A 19,277-nucleotide genomic window follows, 5' to 3' on the forward strand; every position below is an offset into this window, starting at 1 on the left:
TTTTAATGTATTTTCCATAATCCTTGCTATGTAGACCGTATTTGAGTTTTAGTTCTGCAAATGTGAGGGAAGTATTCTGGTCTGTTAGTTGGCGAATATCAAATATTTTCTTATCTATCCAGGTATCCCACTTTAGTGTTTTTTTTGTTTCTAGTTGCCATAGGGTTTCGTCAGATCGAAGATTCATAAATGTTTCTTTTTAACTGCACAATAGATTAAACAGCATACTGTGTCGCAATTGCATAGATCAGCGAGTTAAAATCTCAACTCTGACCTGTGCCTGCCTGCACTTACCAATTTCAGCAGGGATGAATCAACCCTTCATCCTTCTGAGGTTGATAAATGAAGTACTAGTACATGTCATAGTGATAACCTGTTTTTACAGTGCTTAGAAGCAGGAGGTATCAGGACTCAGACATGAAGGGCTATAAATGAAAATATGCTATAATACCAACTATTTTAAATTGATACAGGAACATATATGCCCAGTGCTTTCAATGGAAAATAAGAAGTGCAGATACTCACCAAGCTACGAAGCTGGACATTCCAGGGCAGCGCTTTAGGCACCGGTTGTTTCAGTGCGGCACATTGGGCAGAGGTCCCTTTAAAACACACCTTGGTGTTTCTAGGCAATTCCCAGTGAGATTAAATGATGTGCCCAAGAGCCCACATTTTGGTAAATTTGGTAAAGCAGTGCATCTGAGATCCTTTCACACAAACTTCCAGTTTGTTATGCATTGTGTTAAGAACGTTTGAATATCTATATTAAATGAGACATTCTTTTTTGCGTATCAAACTAGCAGATATCATAGCTTTAACCCCTTAAATGCCAGGCTATTATGCAAGTCTATGCAAAAAGGACGAGCATACCCATCCTTGGGAATTAATTTAAACCAAGCTTTGGAAGGTGAGTTTAATTATTACTTGCTTTCATTGCCTAATAAGAAATTCGGTAGGTAACTGGAGCTGTGTGCGAGTTTTCAGTCGAATACATTCCAAACACAACTGCAATTACTTAAACATGTACATATTAGAATAAGCACTGGTAATAACAAAACACCTCTTAAAAAAAGTAATTTCCCAGGCTTTCCAAATCAATCCCTGCTCTATCAAAGGGCACCAATGGTAACAGGTGAAGCCCACTTAGCAAAACAGTTTTCCGCACCTACTGTGCTGAGAGCACAGTAGATGCATGTCTATCACTCCTTTTGTTCTGCAGGGTGGGCCCTTAGTGTGGTCAACCGTCCCATATTTTGCGGGATTTACCTGCATTGATGGGTTTTGTCCCGCACTGCGCAGACTCCCTCCGCGGGATGTCAAAAGTCCCAGGGTTTGCTTCAGGCCTGGACCTGATGAAAGCCTTTCCAGCTCTCCTCACAATTTCGTGTGGAAGTGGTAGCTCAGTAGGGCAGCAGAGCGGCTCTCCCAGGGTCTGCAAAGCATCCTAACTCGTTGCTCTATTTCAACAGAGCATTACAATGTGAACAATTAGGCCCTGATGAGAGAGAGAGAGGGGACTATTAGCAGGGGTTTTGGCCCTTAAGAAATGTGAAAGGGGGTGATGATAAATGGAAAGTGTACATAATCAAGTATGCTGTGTGAAATAAGACTCACTTTAAAACCCAAGTGAGATTGTTTTGGCTTACATTACTTTTCCTGGCACTACGGTCTCTGATTTTTCATGCAGGATGGGGAAAATAAGCTAAAGTCATACTCTTTTTCTTCAACATCTTTCTATGACAATTTATATAGTTTATGGTTAGTTTACTATGTATGACATTCTCGTTTAATATGTTGTGTGCATTATTTTCAAGGCATTTCTTTAAACAAAGCCTTAATAAATATATCAACTAAACTTGGAAAGATAAGTGGTCAACTGCTTAAATGGCCCACATCCTATTTTTACACCCTAACCCAAGTGTGTGATCGTGGGTAAATCCTTTAATCTCACTGTGTATTATCCGTAGTCCCTGTAAGTGATTCAGCTCATAGCTTATGTTATTATATTATTATGCTATTATAAGCTGTTATTAAAAATCCTCAGTCATGGTTTAATGACAATAGATTTGCTTCATATATAATATTATTGTCATTCATGTATTTCACATCACAAAGTTATTCGCCAATCGGCTTACTTATAGCAACTTATTCCAAGGTCACTTCCTATGGTGCTTTCTAAGTATCAAAGACTGATGATGCCTTTGCAGTGCCCTTTCTATGACGTTGCTTATGTCAGTGTCAAAGCTTATGCAAATTAGGATATTTGCATATATTATACGTCTCAGGGCCTGGGTAAAGCTCTAACAGATGAGTGTCCTGCATATATAATGGTCCTACAGTTTTTTGTGCTGTGTATGTGTTAAAAATGCCATCGGCCACAAACTTACCAAAAAAGCGGATGGGGCGGTGGTGTGAATTACACGGTATGAAACTGCATGTACTACAGACAGCTTCTGATGCACTACCCTGTCTAAAGTGTCCTCTGTAACAATTTTGTAAAGTTGGCCACACTAGGGCCCCTGAAAAAGAAATTATGGGCACCGCAGGTGGGGGAGTGAGGACAGAGAGGGCGCTGATTTACCCAGCATTGGCTAGTCCTTGAAGTTGTGATAAAGTGAAATAAAAAGCTTTCATTTTCACTTCGCAGCATAGTTGTGTCCCAGTACACTCTTTCAGGCGTTGAGAAGTGCAGGTACCCAAATGCTCAAAAATAAGTGCAGGTACTGAGGGCTGGCTAGTCTATGCCACAGTAACATCAAAACGTGGAGTATTTTTGCATGAAGTAATTGCCCTCAGAAACATAAAACAGTTTTATTTGCTGCAATCTTTTCAAAATAGTTGCATGGCAAACTTTATACCGTCCCCAACTCTGTCCCGAAAGGACTGTAAATTGTGCCCCAAATTTCATAACCCTCCGATTGACATTGTTAATATGAGCTGCCAGTGCAAAAAAGTTGTGCGTGCGTGTGGTTGACATCAGTAATCGTAAAGGATCAACTCAAATATATTCATTACTGAAGCGCTTTCTGTGACGTTATCCGACATTTCATATTGTTTTGTAATCCTGCGTGCAGTTTTTACTTACAAAAACGTAGCGGGTTTATGACGTTGGGTGGGAGAGAGATCAGTCCGTTGTCTCCGTGCACTCCTTTGCGTGATAAATACATTGAGCAACGTCATTCCATTGTGTTTATGAGGTCAGAGTCTCCGCAACAAACTTGTAGGTTTCCTGCCCTTGCCCTCCCAGATTCCATCTCAAGCAAGGTGTGCGCGCGCCTTCCCGCCCTTTTGCTGAGTCCCCTCCCTCCCATCCCTTTTTTTTCGGCCCTGCGCCGGCACTCCCCGTTTTAGCAACTTCTGTAGCTCCACAGCCCAGCTGATATACATGGCCTTTCAGTACAGCCTCGGGAAAGTTGTCTCATACTCCAGCAAACATGAGTTCTCCCGCCTCCACCAAGGGAACCCCCTCAACGCTACGGAAACCAGACTCCTCGAATTCCCCTTCCAGACCCCTCTTGGAGAATACGAAACCCCCTGCTTTGCCGTCAGGGAACATTAGCGCCTCTGCGCAGCCATCTGGAGTTATGGATCCTTCTATGGCACCGCCAGGGACTACCAGACCTTCAATTTTACCTCCAGGGATTACCAACCTCTCAGTTCCCCACTCGGTGGACCCTGATAGCTCTGCTACTTCGTCAGGTGATATCAAAGACTCTGTTTCCCCCGCGAGTAATGCCGACGGCTGTCCTCCGACCTTCATGGAATTCAAAAGGCTCTGCTTAGAACACATGAAATACCGACGGCTGTGGGCACCTATTGTTGGACTACCACCCCCTCTCCTGGCTCCCCTACATGTTCTACCTTTAGGACGTACTGACACTTCTAATCTACCTACAAAGAATGCCAACATATCTGCTCCTGACTTGGGTAGTAGCGCGCCCCCATTAGACACTGAACCTTCAGTGAGTACTGCCCCCTCAGTAGATCGCAAACGTTTAGTCCCACCCTCTGACACTGCTCTCTCTGCTCCACCCCCAAGCAATACTGTCACCGATCCTACACCCTCTGCTTTAAAAAATGCTAACCTCTCTGATGCCATGGCTATCGATACTCCTGCTCCTCCAGAAGATACAAAAATCTCTCCTATCCCCACAGTGGCTACTGACCACTCTGCAACAAGCACAATAAACAGTCCCCCTTCTCCTCTCCCCTTAGTGGGTACTGACCCCTTAGTTGCGCAGCCAGTGAATACTGAGCCTCTTCTTTCCCCATCAGTAAATAATGAACCATGCATTGCTTCTTCAGTGCAATATGGAAATATTTGCCTCGACCAGATCAAATACCAACATCTTTGGCACCCTATTGTTGGATTACCAGTCCCTCGTGGCATCTCTGTTCCTACCTCAATGGATACTGATCTTGCTCTTCCCACACCAGGAATTACCGAACTCCCTGCTCAACATGTCGAAGGTATCAGCCCCTCAACATTGCCCTTGGAGTTTGTCAATATTGCTGGTCATCCTTCAGATGCTTGTATGCTTTCACCCAACACAGAAGCCTCTGTTCCTCTTCCAGTGGATAATGGCCCATATCAAGATCCCTTGAATGTCAAGGGATCTACACCCTCTTCAGTAGATGTTGACCCCTGTGCCATTGCTTCACTTGTAGACAACTCATCTCCATCAGGGGCTATTGCCTCCTCTTCCCACTCACCAGAAGGTATCGACCATGTTGACTCTCGCTTAGTGAATACTCCCCTGTCGCCGCTCCCCATTTGGGACATCAATCTTTCTGTTCCCCACTCAGTTGATACTGATTCCTTTGTGCACCCCTCGTTAGATATTGACCCCTGTGCCTCCCCCTCAGTGAAATACCAACGTATGTGCTTTCATCTTCTGAAATACCAACAGCTCTGGTCCCCGCTTGTTGGAATACCAACCCCTACCCTCCCCCATGAGGGCAATGCATATGACTCTGTCCCTCACCAAGCAGATGCAGACACTTCTGCTGCCTCCTCAGTGGACACCAGTCTCTCTACCCCCACCGAAAATGTTAACCTCTCTTTTCCCTCTCCAGAGGAAACTGATCTTCCTGTCCCATGCCCATTAAAATCTCAACTCTCTGTCTTCACGCCAAAGGAAACCGACATCCCGATCTCTGCTACAAAGAAAACAGACCTTTCAGACGTGTCCTCAGAGGAAACTGATCTTCCTGCCGCCTGCCAATTGAAATCCCAACTGTCTATCCCCACCAGAGAGGAAACCAATATCCCTGTCTCTACCACAGACAAAACAGACTTTTCTGTCTCATCCCCAGAAGAAAATGACATTCCTGTCCCATGCCCATTGGAATCCCAACAATCTATCTCCACCCCAGAGGAAACTGACATCTCTGTCTCTACCATAGGGAAAACAGACTTTTCTGTCTCATCCCCAGAAGAAACTGATCTTCCTGTACCCTGTCCATTGAAATCTCAGCTGTCTATTTCTCCCCCAGAGGAAACTGACCTCCTTGTCTCTTCCATAGAGAAAACAGACGTTTCTGTCTCATCCCCAGAAGAAACCGATCTTCTTGCCCTTTGCCCATTGAAATCCCAGCTGTCTATCTCCACTACAGAGGAACCCAGCCTCCGTGTCTATACCACAAAGAAATCAGACTTTTCTGTCTCATCCCCAGAAGAAAGTGATCTTCCTGTCCCCTGCCCATTGAAATCTCAACTGTCTGTGTCCAACCCAGAGGAAACTGACCTCCATGGCTCTACCATAGAGAAAACAGACATTTCTGTCTCATCCCCAGAAGAAACTGATCTTCCTGCGCCTTGCCCATTAAAATTCCAACTGTCTGTCTCTACCCGAGAAGAAGCCAACCTCCCCGCCTCAGTAACAGAGAAAACAGACTTCTCGGTCTCATCTCCAGAGGAAACTGATCTTAGTGTCCCCTGCCCATTGAAATACCAACTGTCTCTCTCAAATCAAGAACAAACCAGCTTCCATGTCTCTGCCACAGAGAAAACAGACTTTTCTGTCTCATCCCAAGAAGAAACTGATCTTCCTGTTCCCTGCCCATTGAAATCCCAACTGTCTGTCATACCTCCAGAAGAAACCAACCTCCCTGTCTCTGCCACAGAGAAAACAGACTTCTCCGCCTTATCCCCAGAAGAAACAGATCTTCTTGTCCCCTGCCCATTGAAATCCCAACTGTCTTTATCCACTCCAGAAGAAACCGACCTCCCTGTCTCAACAGCAGAGAAAACAGACTTTTCTGTCTTATCCCCAGACGAAACTGATCTTCCTGTCCCCTGCCCATTGAAATCCCAACTGTCTCTCTTGCCCCCAGAAGAAACCGATCTCCCTGTCTCTGCCACAGAGAAAATAGACTTCTCTGTTTTATCTCCAGAAGAAACCAATCTTCTTGTCCCATGCCCATTGAAATCCCAACTGTCTCTCTTACCTCCAGAAGAAACCAACCTCTCTGTCTCTGCCACAGAGAAAACAGACTTCTCCCCAGAAGAAACTGATCTTCCTGTCTCCTGCCCATTGAAATCTCAACTGTCTCTCCTACCCCAAGAAAAAAACGACCCCCCTGTCTCTGCCACAGATAAAAAAGACTTCTCCATCTTATCTCCAGGAGAAACCGATCTTCTTGTCCCCTGCCCACTGAAATCCCAACTGTCTCTCTTACCTCCAGAAGAAACCGACCTCCTTGTCTCGGCCACAGAGAAAACAGACTTCTCCATCTTGTCCCAAGAAGAAAACGATCTTGTCCCCTGCCCATTGAAATCCCAACTGTCTTTCTCCACTCCAGAAGAAACTGACCTCCCTGTCTCAGCAACAGAGAAAACTGAATTTTCTGTCTTATCTCCAGAAGAAACTGATCTTCCCGTTCCTTGCCCATTGAAATCCCAACTGTCCATCGCCAGTCTAGAGGAAACCAACCTCCCTCTCTCTAGCACAGGGAAAACAGACCTCTCTGCCTCCTCCTCAGAGGAAACTGATCTTCCAGTCCCTTGTCAACTGAAATCACAGCTGTCGCTCTCCAGCCCAGAGGAAACTGACTTGCCCATTCATGCCACAGCAAAAATAGACTTCTCTATCTCGTCCCCAGAGGAATCTGATGTTATTGTCCCCTGTCCATTAAAATCACAACTCTATGTCTCTACTCCAGAGGAAACCAACCTCCCTGTCTCTCCCAGAGATAAAAGTGATCTCTCTGTCTCCTCCGCAGAGGAAGATGATCTTCCTGTACCCTGTCCATTGAAATCCCAACTCTCTGTTTCCATCCCAGAGAAAACTGAGCCCCCTGTCACAGCCACAGAAGAAAATAGCAACTCATGTGTCGCCCCTTCAGTGGAATATCAGAATATTTGCTTCAAACCTAAGAAATACCAACATCTTTGGAACCCCCTTGTTGGAATACCAGTACCTCTGCTCCTTCAACATTCAAGTGACAACATCTGTGTTCCCTCCTCAGTAGATACTGAGCACGCTCCCCCTCCGTCAGGAATTATTGAACCCTCTGCTCACCAAGTTGCGGATGTCATCCCTTCTCCAGACCTCTCTGTCTACTCCCCAGAGGAAACATATCTTCCTGTCCCCTGCCCTTTAAAATCACAACTCTCTGTTACTACAACAGCAAAACCAGACATCTTCATTTCTGCACCAGAGGAAACTGATCTTCCTGTGCCATGCCCATTGAAATCTCAACTGTCTGTCTCCACCCCTGAGGACACTGATCTTCCTTTCGTCTGCCCATTGAAATCCCAACTCTCTGTCTCCATCACTGAGAAAACTGAACTCGCTGTATCTACTTCAGAGAAAGCAAATCTTTCTGTCTCCTCCCCAGAGGAAATCGAACTCCCCCTCCCCTGCTCATTAAAATCCGAACTCTCTGTCTCTACCACAGGGACATCTGCTATCTTTCTTTCATTGCCAGGGACAACTGATCTTTCTGCCCCATGCCCTTTAAAATCCCAACTCTCGGTCTCTGCCCCAGAGGAAACAGATCTCCCTGTCTCTGACCTAGAGAAATCTAACCTCCCTATTTCAGCTGAAGGGAAAACAGACGTTTCTGTCTCCACCCCGGTTGAAACCGATCTTTCTGTCCCATGCCAATTGAAATCCCAACTGTCTGTCTCTTCCCCAGAGGGCGCTGATCATCCTGTCCCTGCAACAGGCGAAACAGACCTCTCTGGCTCCTTCGGAGAGGAAATCGATCTACCTGTCACATGCCCATTGAAATCTCAACTGTCTGTCTCCACTCATGAGGAAACCAATTTACCCCTCTCTGTTGCAGTTAAAACAGGGATCTCTGTCTCCTCCCCAGAGGAGACTGACCTTTCGGCCCCTTGCCCATTGAAATCCCAACTTTCTGTCTCATCCCCAGAGAAAACTGAGCTCCCCATCACTGCCGCAAAGCAATCATATCTCTCTGACTCCTCACCAGAGGATATCAATCTCACTGTCCCCTGCCCATTGAAATCCCAACTCTCTGTCTCTACCCTAGAGAAAATAGAACTCCCTGTCACAGCCACAGAGAAAACGGACCTGCCTGCCTCAACCCCAAAGTCCAGTAGCATCTCATGTGTTCCTCCTTCAGTGGAATATCAAAATATGTGCTTTAACCTTATGAAATACCAACATCTTTGGCAACCCCTTGTTGGAATTCCGGCACCCCTGCTCCTTCAACATTTGAGTGGTAACAACTCTGTTCCCACCTCAGTGGATACTGAGCCTATCAGGAAAGTAATTACTGAACCCTCTGCTCATGAATTCAAGGATATCAACCTTTCTTCTGACAAATCTGGCCTCACTGTCTCGGACACAGGGAAAGCCAACGTCTTTGCCGCCTCCCCAGAGGAAACTGATCAGCTCGCCCCCTGCCCATTGAAATCCCAACTCTCTGTCTCCATTGGAGAGACAACTGACCTATTTGACTCCCCTCCAGAGGAAACCGTCTGCCCTGTCTTTCCCATAGAGAAAAACCTCTCTGCTTCCGCCACAGAGGAAACTGATGTTCCTGTCCCGTGCCCATTGAAATCCCAACTCTCTGTCTACACAGCAGAGGAAACGGACCCCCCTGTCACTACCACAGAGAAAACAGACACCTCTGTCTATTCCCCAGAGGAAACAGATCTTCCTTTGCCCTGCCCATTGAAATCCCAAACCTCTGTCTCCATCTCTGAGAAAACTGATCACTCTGTATCTTCCTCAGAGAAAACAGACTCCTCTGCCACACCTCCAGAGGCAACTAGCGACACTTGTGTTTCTCCTTCGGTGGAATTTCGGAATCTTTGCTTCAACCTTATGAAATACCAACATCTTTGGTATCCCCTTGTTGGAATACTAACCCCTCTGCTCCTCCAATATTTGGGTACTGGTTCTGCTCCTGCCTCATCAGGAATTATTGAAACTTCTGTTCACCAAATCGATGAAACCAACCTCCCTGTCTCCCCCCCAGAGGAAACTGAACTTCATGTCCCGTGCCCATTAGAATCCCAGCTCTCTGTCCCCATCACAGAGAAAAGTGACCTACTGGACTCCTCCCCAAATGAAATCATCCCTGCCACAGAGGAAACAGACATTTCTGTTCCCTGCCCATTGAGATCCCAACTCTCTGTCTCCACCCCTGAGGAAACTGACCTCCCTGTCTCCATCCCAGAGGAAACTGATCTTCCTCTCCCATGCCCATTGAAATCCCAAATCTCTCTCCCCACTTCAGAGAAAATGGAACTCTCTGTGTCTGCCACAGAGAAAACCAACTTGTCTGTCCCATCCCCAGAAGAAAATAGCAGATCATGTGTTGCCCCTTCAGTGGAATATCAGAACATTTGCTACAAACTCAAATACCAAGATCTTTGGAACCCCCTTGTTGGAATACCAACACCTCTGCTCCTTCAACATTCAAGTGACATCTGTGTTCCCTCATCAGTAGATACTGAGCCCGCTCCCCCTTCATCAGGAATGATTGAACCCTCTGCTCACCAAGTTGAAGATGTCAGCCCTTCTCCAGACCTCTCTGTCTACTCTCCAGAGGGAACAGATCTTCCTGTCCCCTGCCCTTTAAAATTGCAACTCTCTGTCACTACCACAGCGAAAACAGACATCTCACTTTCTGCACCAGAGGAAACTGATCTCCCTGTGCCATGCCCGTTGAAATCCCAACTCTCTTTCTCCACCCCTGAGGAAGCTGGCCTCCCTGTCTCTACCACATTGCCGGAAGAAACGTATCTTCCTGCCCTCTGCCCATTGAAATCCCAACTGTCTCTCTCCATTCCAGAAAAATATGACCTCCCTGTCTCTACCACAGAGAAAACAGGCATCTCTGTCTCATCCCCAGAGGAAACAGATCTTCCTAGCCCCTGCCTATTGAAATCTCAACTGTCTGTCTCCACCTCAGACAAAAACGACCTCCCTCCCTCCGCAACAGAGAAAACAGACTTCTCTGTCACATCCTCAGAGGAAACCGATCTTCTTGTTCCCTGTCCATTGACATCTCAGCTGTCTATTTCTCCCCCAGAGGAAACAGACCTCCCTGTCTCTACCCTAGAGAAAACAGACTTTTCTGTCTCATCCCCAGAAGAAACTGATATTCCTGTCCTATGCCCATTGAAATCCCAACTGTCTATCTCCACCCCACAGAAAATGGAACTCTCTGTGTCTGCCACAGAGGAAACTGCAGTCTCTGTCCCATCCCCAGAGGCAAATAGTGACTCATGTGTCGCCCCTTCTGTGGAGTATCAGAATATTTGCTTCAACCTTAGGAAATACCAAAACCTTTGGCACCCGCGTGTTGGAATACCAGCATCTCTGCTTCTTCAACAATGGAGTGGCAATATCTCTCTTCCCTCCTCAGTGGGTACCGAGCCTGCTCCCCCATCATCAGAAGTTATCAAACCCTCTGCTCACCAAGATGAGGATTGCAGCCCTTCTCCAGACAAGACCAATCTCCTTGTCTCCCATCTTGCCCCCTGCACATTAAAATCACAACTCTCTGTCTCCATCACAGAAGAAACTGACCTCCCTCTCTCTGCTACTAAGAAAACAGACCTTGCTATTTCTGCCCTTGCGGAAACTGATACTGATCTTCCTGACACCTGCCCTTTAAAATCACAACTCTCTGTCTTCACCCCGGCAGAAACTGACCACCCTCTTTCCTCCCTAGAGGAAAATGTTCTCCCAGTACCCTGCCCATTGGAATCCCAATTCTCTGTCTCTTCCCAAGAGGAAACCAGTCTTCCCATACCATGCCCATTGGAATCACAACTCTCTGTATCTTCCCTAAAGGAAACCAATCTGCCTGGACCTGTCACAGAGGAAGCCGACTTTTCTATCTCCCCAAAGAAAAGTGTTCCCATTATCCCATGTCTTTTGGAATCCCAAGTCTCTGTCTCTTCCCCAGAGGAAACATATCTGCCTGTGTCTGCCACAGAGAAATTCTCTGTTGCCTCCACAAAGGAAACCGATTTTCCTATTCCATGCCCATTGGAATCACAATTCTATGTCCCTTCCCCAAACAAAACTGACCTTGCAGCCTCTGCCACAATGAAAACAGACCTCTCTTTCTCCTCTCCAGAGGAACGGGATCTAATTGTACCATGCCCTTTAGAATCACACATCTCTGTGTCCTCCCCAGAAGAAACTAAGATTAACATCTCTGCCACAGGTAAAACAGACCTCTCTGAGTCCTCCCAAAAGGAAACTGATCTTCTTGTACCCTGCCCATTGGAATCCCAACTCACTGTGTCTTCCCCAGAGAAAACTGATTTGCCTGTCCCTTCCACAGAGAAAACAGACTACTCTGATTCCTCCCAAAAGGAAACTGATCTTCTTGCACCTTGCCCATTGGAAGCACAACTCTTTCTCTCTTCTCCAGAGGAAACTGACATCCTATTCCCGATCCCAGATGAAACCGATCTTGCTGTGCCTTGCCCATTGAAATCCCAGCTGCCTGTCTCTTCCCCAAGGGAAGCTGATCTTCCTGTGCCTGTCACAGAGGAAACAGTAATCTCTGTCTCCTCCCCAGAAGACAGTGATCTGTCTGTTCCCTGCCCATTGGAATACCAACTCGCTGTCTCTTCCCCAGAGATAACGGACTTGCCTATCCCTTTAACAGAGAAAACAGATTTCTCAGTTGTGGCCTCACAAGAAACAGATCTTCCTGTTCCCTGTCCATTGGAATTACAACTCTCTGTCCCCTCCCCAGAGGAAAATGGTCTTGCAGCATATGCCACAAAGAAAACGGACCCCTCTGTCGACTCACCAGAGGAAAGAGTTCTCCCCATTCCTTGCCCATTGGAATCTCAACTCACCGTCTCTTCCCCAGAGAAAACAGACTTTCCTGTCACTTCCACAGAGAAAACAGACTTCTCTGATTCCTCCCAAAAGGAAGCTGGTCTTCTTGTACCCTGCCCATTGGAATCACAACTCTATCTCTCTTCTCCAGAGAAAACCGACATCCCATTCCCGATCCCAGATGAAACAGATCTTGCTCTGTCTTGCCCATTGACATCCCAGCTGTCTGTCTCTTCCCCAAGGGAAACCGATCTTCCTATGCCTTTCACCGAGAAAACAGACCTCTCTGTCACCTCACCAGAGGAAAGTGTTCTTCCTGTTCCTTGCCCATTGGAATCTCAACCCACTGTCCCTTCCCCAGAGAAAACTGGTTTGACTGGCCTTGCCACAGAGCAAACAGACATCTCATTCCCAATCTCAGATCAAAACATTCTCGCTGTGCCTTTCCCACTGGAATCCCAGCTCTCTGTCTCTTCCCCAGGGGGAACTGATCTTCCTGTGCCTGTCACAGAGAAAACAGTAATCTCTGTCTCCTCTCCAGAGGAAAGTGATCTGCCTGTTCCCTGCCCATTGGAATACCAACTCACTGTCTCTTCCCCAGAGAAAATTGACTTACCTGTCCCTTTCACAGAAAAAACAGACTTCTCTGTTGCTGCCTCACAAGAAACAGATCTTCCTGTTCCCTCTCCATTGGAATTCCAACTCTCTGTCTCCTCCCCAGGGGGAACTGGCCTTGCGGCATCTGCCACAGAGAAAACAGACCTCTCTGTCTCCTTGCCAGAGGAAAATGTTCTCCCTGTTCCTTGTCCATTGGAATCTCAACTCACTGTCTCTTCCCCAGAGAAAACAGACTTCTCTGATTCCTCCCAAAAAGAAACCGATCTTCCTTTAACCTGCCCATTGGAATCCCAAATCTCTGTCTCTTCCCCAAAGGAAACTGGTTTGACTGGCATTGCCACAGAGCAAACAGTCATCCCAATCCCAGATGAAACAGTTCTTACTGTGCCTCGCCCATTGGAATCCCAGCTCTCTATCGCTTCCCCAGAGGAAACTGATCTTCCGGTGCCTGTCACAGAGAAAACAGTAATCTCTGTCTCCTCCCCAGAGGAAAGTGATCTGCCTTTTCCCTGCCCATTGGAATTCCAACTCACCACCTCTTCCCCAGAGAAAACTGACTTGCCTGTCCCTTTCACAGAAAAAACAGACTTTTCTGTTGCCACCTCACAAGAAACAGATCTTCCTATTCCCTGTCCATTGAAATTACAACTCTCTGACTCCTCCCCAGGGGGAACTGGCGGTGCGGCATCTGCCACAGAGAAAACAGACATCTCTGTCTCCTCGCCAGAGGAAAATGTTCTCCCTGTTCCTTGCCCGTTGGAATCTCAACTCACAGTATCTTCCGCAGAGAAAACAGACTTGCCTGTCCCTTCCACAGAGAAAACAGACTTCTCTGATCCCTCCCAAAAAGAAACCGATCTTCCTTTACCCTGCCCGTTGGAATCCCAAATCTCTGTCTCTTCCCCAGAGGAAACTGGATTGACTGGCCTTGCCACAGAGCAAACAGTCATCCCAATCCCAGATGAAACAGTTCTTACTGTGCCTTGCCCATTAGAATCTCAGCTCTCTGTCTCTTCCCCAGAGGATACGGACCTTCCTGTGCCTGTCACAGAGAAAACAGTAATCGCTGTCTCCTCCCCAGAGGAAAGTATTCTGCCTCTTCCCTGTCCATTGGAATCCCAACTCACTGTCTCTTCCCCAGAGAAAACTTACCTGCCTGTCTCTTTCACAGAAAAAACAGACTTCCTTGTTGTCGCCTCACAAGAAACAGATCTTCCTGTTCCCTGTCCATTGGAATTACAACTCTCTGTCTCCTCCCCAGAGGAAACTGGCCTTGCGGCATCTGCCACAGAGAAAACAGACATCTCTGTCTCCTCACCAGAGGAAAATGTTCTCCCTGTTCCATGCCCATTGGAATCTCAACTCACTGTCTATTCCCCAGAGACAACAGACTTGCCTGTCCCTTCCACAGAGAAAACAGACTTCACTGATTCCTCGCAAAAGGAAACTGATCTTCCTGTACCCTGCCCATTGGAATCCCAAATCTCTGTCTCTTCCCAGGAGGACATTGGTTTGACTGGCCTTGCCTCAGAGAAAACAGATATCTCACTCCCTATCCTAGATGAAACAGTTATTGCTGTGCCTTGCCCATTGGAATCCCAGCTCTCTATCTCTTCCCAAGAGCAAACTGATCTTCCTGCGCCTGTCACAGAGAAAACAGAAATCTCTGTCTCCTCTCCAGAGGAAAGTATTTTGCCTCTTCCCTGTCCATTGGAATTCCAACTGAAAACAGACTCGCCTGTCCCTTTTACAGAGAAAACAGACTTCTCTGTTGCCACCTCACAAAAAACAGATCTTCTTGTTCCCTGTCCATTGGAATCCCAGCTCATTGTCTCTTCCCCAGAGAAAACAGACTTGCCAGTCCCTTCCACAGACAAAACAGACTTCTCTGATTACCCCCAAAAGGAAACTGATCTTCATGTACCATGCCCATTGGAATCAAAACTCTTCCCGTCTTCCCCAGAGGAAACTGACCTTGCAGCATCTGCCACAGAGAAAACAGACATCTCCGTCTCCTCCCCAGAGGAAAATGTTCTCCCTGTCCCTTGCCCATTGGAATCCCAGCACTCTGTGTCTGCCACAGAGGAAACAGAGTTTACTACCCCATACACTGAGCAAACAGGCTTCGTTGACTCTGTCCCAAAGGAAACTGGTCTGGCTGGTCCTGCCACACAGGAAATAGACATCTCTTTCTGGATCCCAGATCAAACAGTTCATCCTGTGCTATGTCCATTTATATCCCAACTCTCTGTCTCCTCACCAGAACAAACCGATCTGCCTTTCCCTGCCACCGAGAAAACAGAAATCTCTATTTCCTCCCAAAAAGAAACCGATGTTCCTCCACCCTGTCGATTGGAATCACAACCCTATCTTTTCTCCCCAGACGAAACTGCTCTTGCAGCCTCTGCCACAGAGGAAACAGACATCTCAGTCTCCTCTCCAGAAGAAAATATTCCCCCTGTGCCTTGCCCATTGGAATCCCAACTCTCGGTATCTTCCCCAGAGGAATCAGACTTTGTTGTCCCTTCCACAGAGAAAACCGACTTTGCTGACTCATCCCCAAAGATAACTGATCTACATGGCCCTGCCACACAGGAAATAGACATCTCTTTCTGGATCCCAGATCAGACAGTTCATCCTGTGCTATGCCCATTTGAATCCCAACTCTCTGTCTCCTCCCTAGAGCAGACTGATATGCCTGACCCGGCCACAAAGCAGACAGACTTCTCTGTTGCCTCCCCAAAGGAAACTGATCTTCCCCCTCCCTGTGCATTGCCATCACAACTCTACCTTGTCTCCCCAAAGGAAACTGATCTTGCGGCCTCTGCCATAGAGAAAACAAGCCTCTCTATATCCTCTGCACAGAAAAATGTTCTCCCTGTTCCCTGCCCTCTAGAATCACAACTCTCTCTGCCCAGCACAGAGGTAACTGACTTTGACCTCTCTGTCTCGTCCCCGGAGGAAACTAATCTAACCTTCTCTGCCATAGAGAAAACAGGTGTCTCTGTGTCATCTCCACAGGAACCTGATCACCCTGTCCCCTGTCAATTGGATTCCCAATTGTCTCTCTCCTCCCAGGTAAAAACCGACTTCCTTGTCTCTGGCAAAGAGACAGTTGACTTGGCCATCCCCTCCGATGAGAAAACAGAGTTCTCTGACTCCATCACTCAAGAGACCTACCCCTTTGTTTCACCCACAGATAAAACTGACCTTGCTGTCACCTTCCCAGAGAAAACAGATCTCCCTGACTCAACCACAATTGAACCTGAGCTCTCTGTCTCACCCACCGAGAAAACAGACTCCCTGATCTCTACCACTGAGGAAACTGACCTTGCTGTGCCTTCTCTTGAGAAAGCACAACTCACCGAGCCCATCAAAGAGGAAATCTACCCCTCTGTCTCCTCTCCAAATGAAAATGATCTTCCTGTCCCCCTCCAATTAGACACCCTAACCTCTGCCGCCTCCCCAGAGAAAACTGACTTTCCCGTCCCTTCCTCGCAAGAAACTGACTCTGCAGTCCCCAGTCACGAGAAAGCAGATCTCCCTGCCTCAACCACAGCGAAAACCGCCCTCTCTGTTCCAACCACAGAGAATACATACATGTCTGTCTCCTCCCCAGAGAAAATAGACACCCTTGTCTCTGCCACTGAGGAAACTGATTTTGCTATGCCTTCTCTCGAGAAAGCACAACTCTCTGAGTCCACCAAAGAGGAAATCTCTGTCTTTGATCTTCCTGTCCCACTCCAATTAGAAGCCCAACCCTCTGCCTCTTACCCAGAGAAAACTGACTTTCGTGCTCCTTCCTCACAGGAAATTGACTCTGCATTCCCTGCCCCTGAGAAAGCAGAGCTTCCTGATTCAACCACAGAGGAACCCAAGATCGGCGTCTCTTCCACAGAGAATGCTAATCTCCCTGTTTCTGCTACTGAGAAAACTGAGTTTGTTTTCTCCTCCAAAGTAGAAACAGCGCTTCCTGGCCCTGTCCCATTGAAAACTGACAACCTTGTCCCTCCTGCAGCGAAACCGGTCCACTCTGTCGCTCCTTTTGCAGAAACATTTGTCGCTAGAGAGAAAATTCCCTGCTGTGTCTCCTTCCCAGAGGAAACTAACCTCTCTGCTCCTCCCACAGAGGAAACTGCCACCCCTGTTTCTCCAAAAGAGAAAACAGGCCCATCTGCCTCCTCAACGAAAAAAACAGACCCCTCTGTTGCATCCACAGAGGAAACAGATTCTTCTTTGCATCGAGAGAACACTTTCTCATTGCCTTCCCCAAGTTATATAGAACCCTTTGTTCACTTAAAGCTCAACCTATCGGGTGCATCCCCATGGAATATCAACCTCTCAGCTTCCCCCACATTGAGTACTGACCCCCCTGCTTCCTTTTCATGGCAACATATACCATCAGATTCCTCTGCAGATTATGTACATCTCGGTATTATCTGCCCTAGTCAGACAAACCTCTCTGTTTCCTTAACGTCTTCTCCATCAGACAATGTTCCCTCCCCTCCCATCTGTGCAACAAAAACCAGTCCCTATAATTCTTCTGGAGAAAATACAGATGCCTCGTCTTCAAGTTTGACACAGTCTTGTGCTATCTCTGCCAGGAACATTGTCCCATCCTTTGGCCTAAACAGAACTGAGCCTTGGGCTCCCTCACTAAATACTGACTCCCCTTTGCCCTCAGGTTATAGCACCTCCAGTGACATCTGCTCCAGGAATGTCACTAGCTCTGCTTACTTCATAGAAAATTCTGACACCTCAAGTTCTTCCTCGAGTTATATCTGCTCTTGTACCATGCACTCAAGGAAATATGGCCCTACATCCCCTATAACGATTCCTGACTCCCATTCCTTCACAAATATCCAATCTAGTACTACTGACTCCTGTAATGATGCCTCCTCTTCATCCGACGTCGGTGCAATTGACCCCTATGTTTACTCTTTAGAGGATGTGGATACATGTTCTTCCTCTGGGTACGCCTCTGGTGTATCCTCTGTTGTCTCTTCCAGGGACCCTTCCCCTTGCGCTTCTACCATACAGATTACAGACCCTTGTACTTCCTCGCAATCGCATTCAAATTCCACATACTCGAGTTATACCTGCGGCCATAATGACTGGTCAGAAAATGATGACTTAGATGGTAATTCCACAGGATATATCCCATCAAATACTCCAATCCACAGGAACAATTCCCCATTCACTTCTGCCTTAGAGACTATTGATACATGTCCTTGCTCATCAAACACAACCAAGACTGGGAAAATGGACCAATTTGCTCCTACCATAGATAGAACGGAACCCTGCACTTACTCATCAAAGAATATCAACACCACCAAAATTGCTTCCTTTGCTTCGGCCTTAAGGAGCATTGACACCTGTTCTCACTCATCAAATACTATCTGCATTGGCAAAAGTGACCCTATTGCTTCTACCTTAGCATGTACTGACCCTTGTGCTTACAACTCAAATTCTATGAAGACTCGGACAAACGCCTCATTTGCGTCTGCTCTAGAGAGTACTGACGACCCTTTTGCTTACTCATCAAGTATGTTCAGCACAGGGAAAATGGTCCCTCTTGCTTCTGCTTTAGGGAGTACAAACTCCTATGCTTACCCAACAAAGAGTGTCAGCACTAGCAAAATTGTCCCTTTTGCATCTACCTTACGGGACACTGAACCTTACACTTACTCAGCCGATACTGGCAGTAGTAGGAAAATTGCCCCCTTTGCACCTGCATTAGAGCATACTGATCCCTGTGCTTGCTTATCAAAATCCAGGAGCACTGGAACAATTGCATCATTTGTCCCTGCCTTAGAGAATACTGAAGACCCCTGTGCTTGTTCATCAAGTACCTCCAGCACAAGCAAACATGGCCAATTTCTTTCTACCCTAGTAGACACTAGCCCAGGTGCTTACTCATCAAAGACTACCTGCACCAGCAAAACATCCAACTTTGCTTTTGTTGTAGAGAGTACTGGCGCCTGTGCTTACTCATCAAATACTATCAGCACTAAGCAAATCTCCCCCTTTGCTTCTTCCTTAGAGAGTACTGAATCCTGTGCTTACTTATCAAAGGCTGCTAGCACTGGAAAACGGCCCCCCTTTGCCTCTGCTTTAAAAAGTACGGACCACCGTTCTTACTCATCAGGTACTAACAGCACTAAAAAATGTGTCTCCTTTGCTTCTAACTTAATTAATACTGACCCTTGTGGTTACCCATCACATACTAAGAGTACTGAGACAAGTGATTCACACGGGTCTACCATAGATAGTACTGATGAACCCTGTGCTTACTCACCAAAAACTATCCCCACTGGGAAAGGATCTGTTTTTGCTTCTGCGTCCAGGAGTACTGATCCATGTGCTTAC

The 19,277-nt window shown here is 46.9% G+C and overlaps 1 protein-coding gene across 1 annotated transcript; it reads left to right on the forward strand.

The window, feature by feature from the left end:
- The first annotated feature begins 3,434 nt into the window (after window positions 1-3,434).
- Window positions 3,435-18,961, forward strand: LOC138473148 (mucin-17-like). Its single transcript, XM_069611684.1, has 2 exons — window positions 3,435-17,881; window positions 18,952-18,961. Exons 1-2 carry the CDS (start codon window positions 3,435-3,437, stop codon window positions 18,959-18,961), a joined length of 14,457 nt encoding a protein of 4,818 aa, XP_069467785.1.
- The last annotated feature ends 316 nt before the right edge of the window (window positions 18,962-19,277 follow it).

This window comes from Ambystoma mexicanum, chromosome 8, assembly GCF_040938575.1.
Source record: "Ambystoma mexicanum isolate Mex_15411 chromosome 8, UKY_AmexF1_1, whole genome shotgun sequence".
In the NCBI taxonomy this organism is placed as follows: Eukaryota; Metazoa; Chordata; class Amphibia; order Caudata; family Ambystomatidae; genus Ambystoma; species Ambystoma mexicanum.

Bases quoted from the DNA above. Each gene is read 5' to 3' on its own strand.
- LOC138473148 (XM_069611684.1), top strand. From the start codon at position 3,435: ATGAGTTCTCCCGCCTCCACCAAGGGAACCCCCTCAACGCTACGGAAA.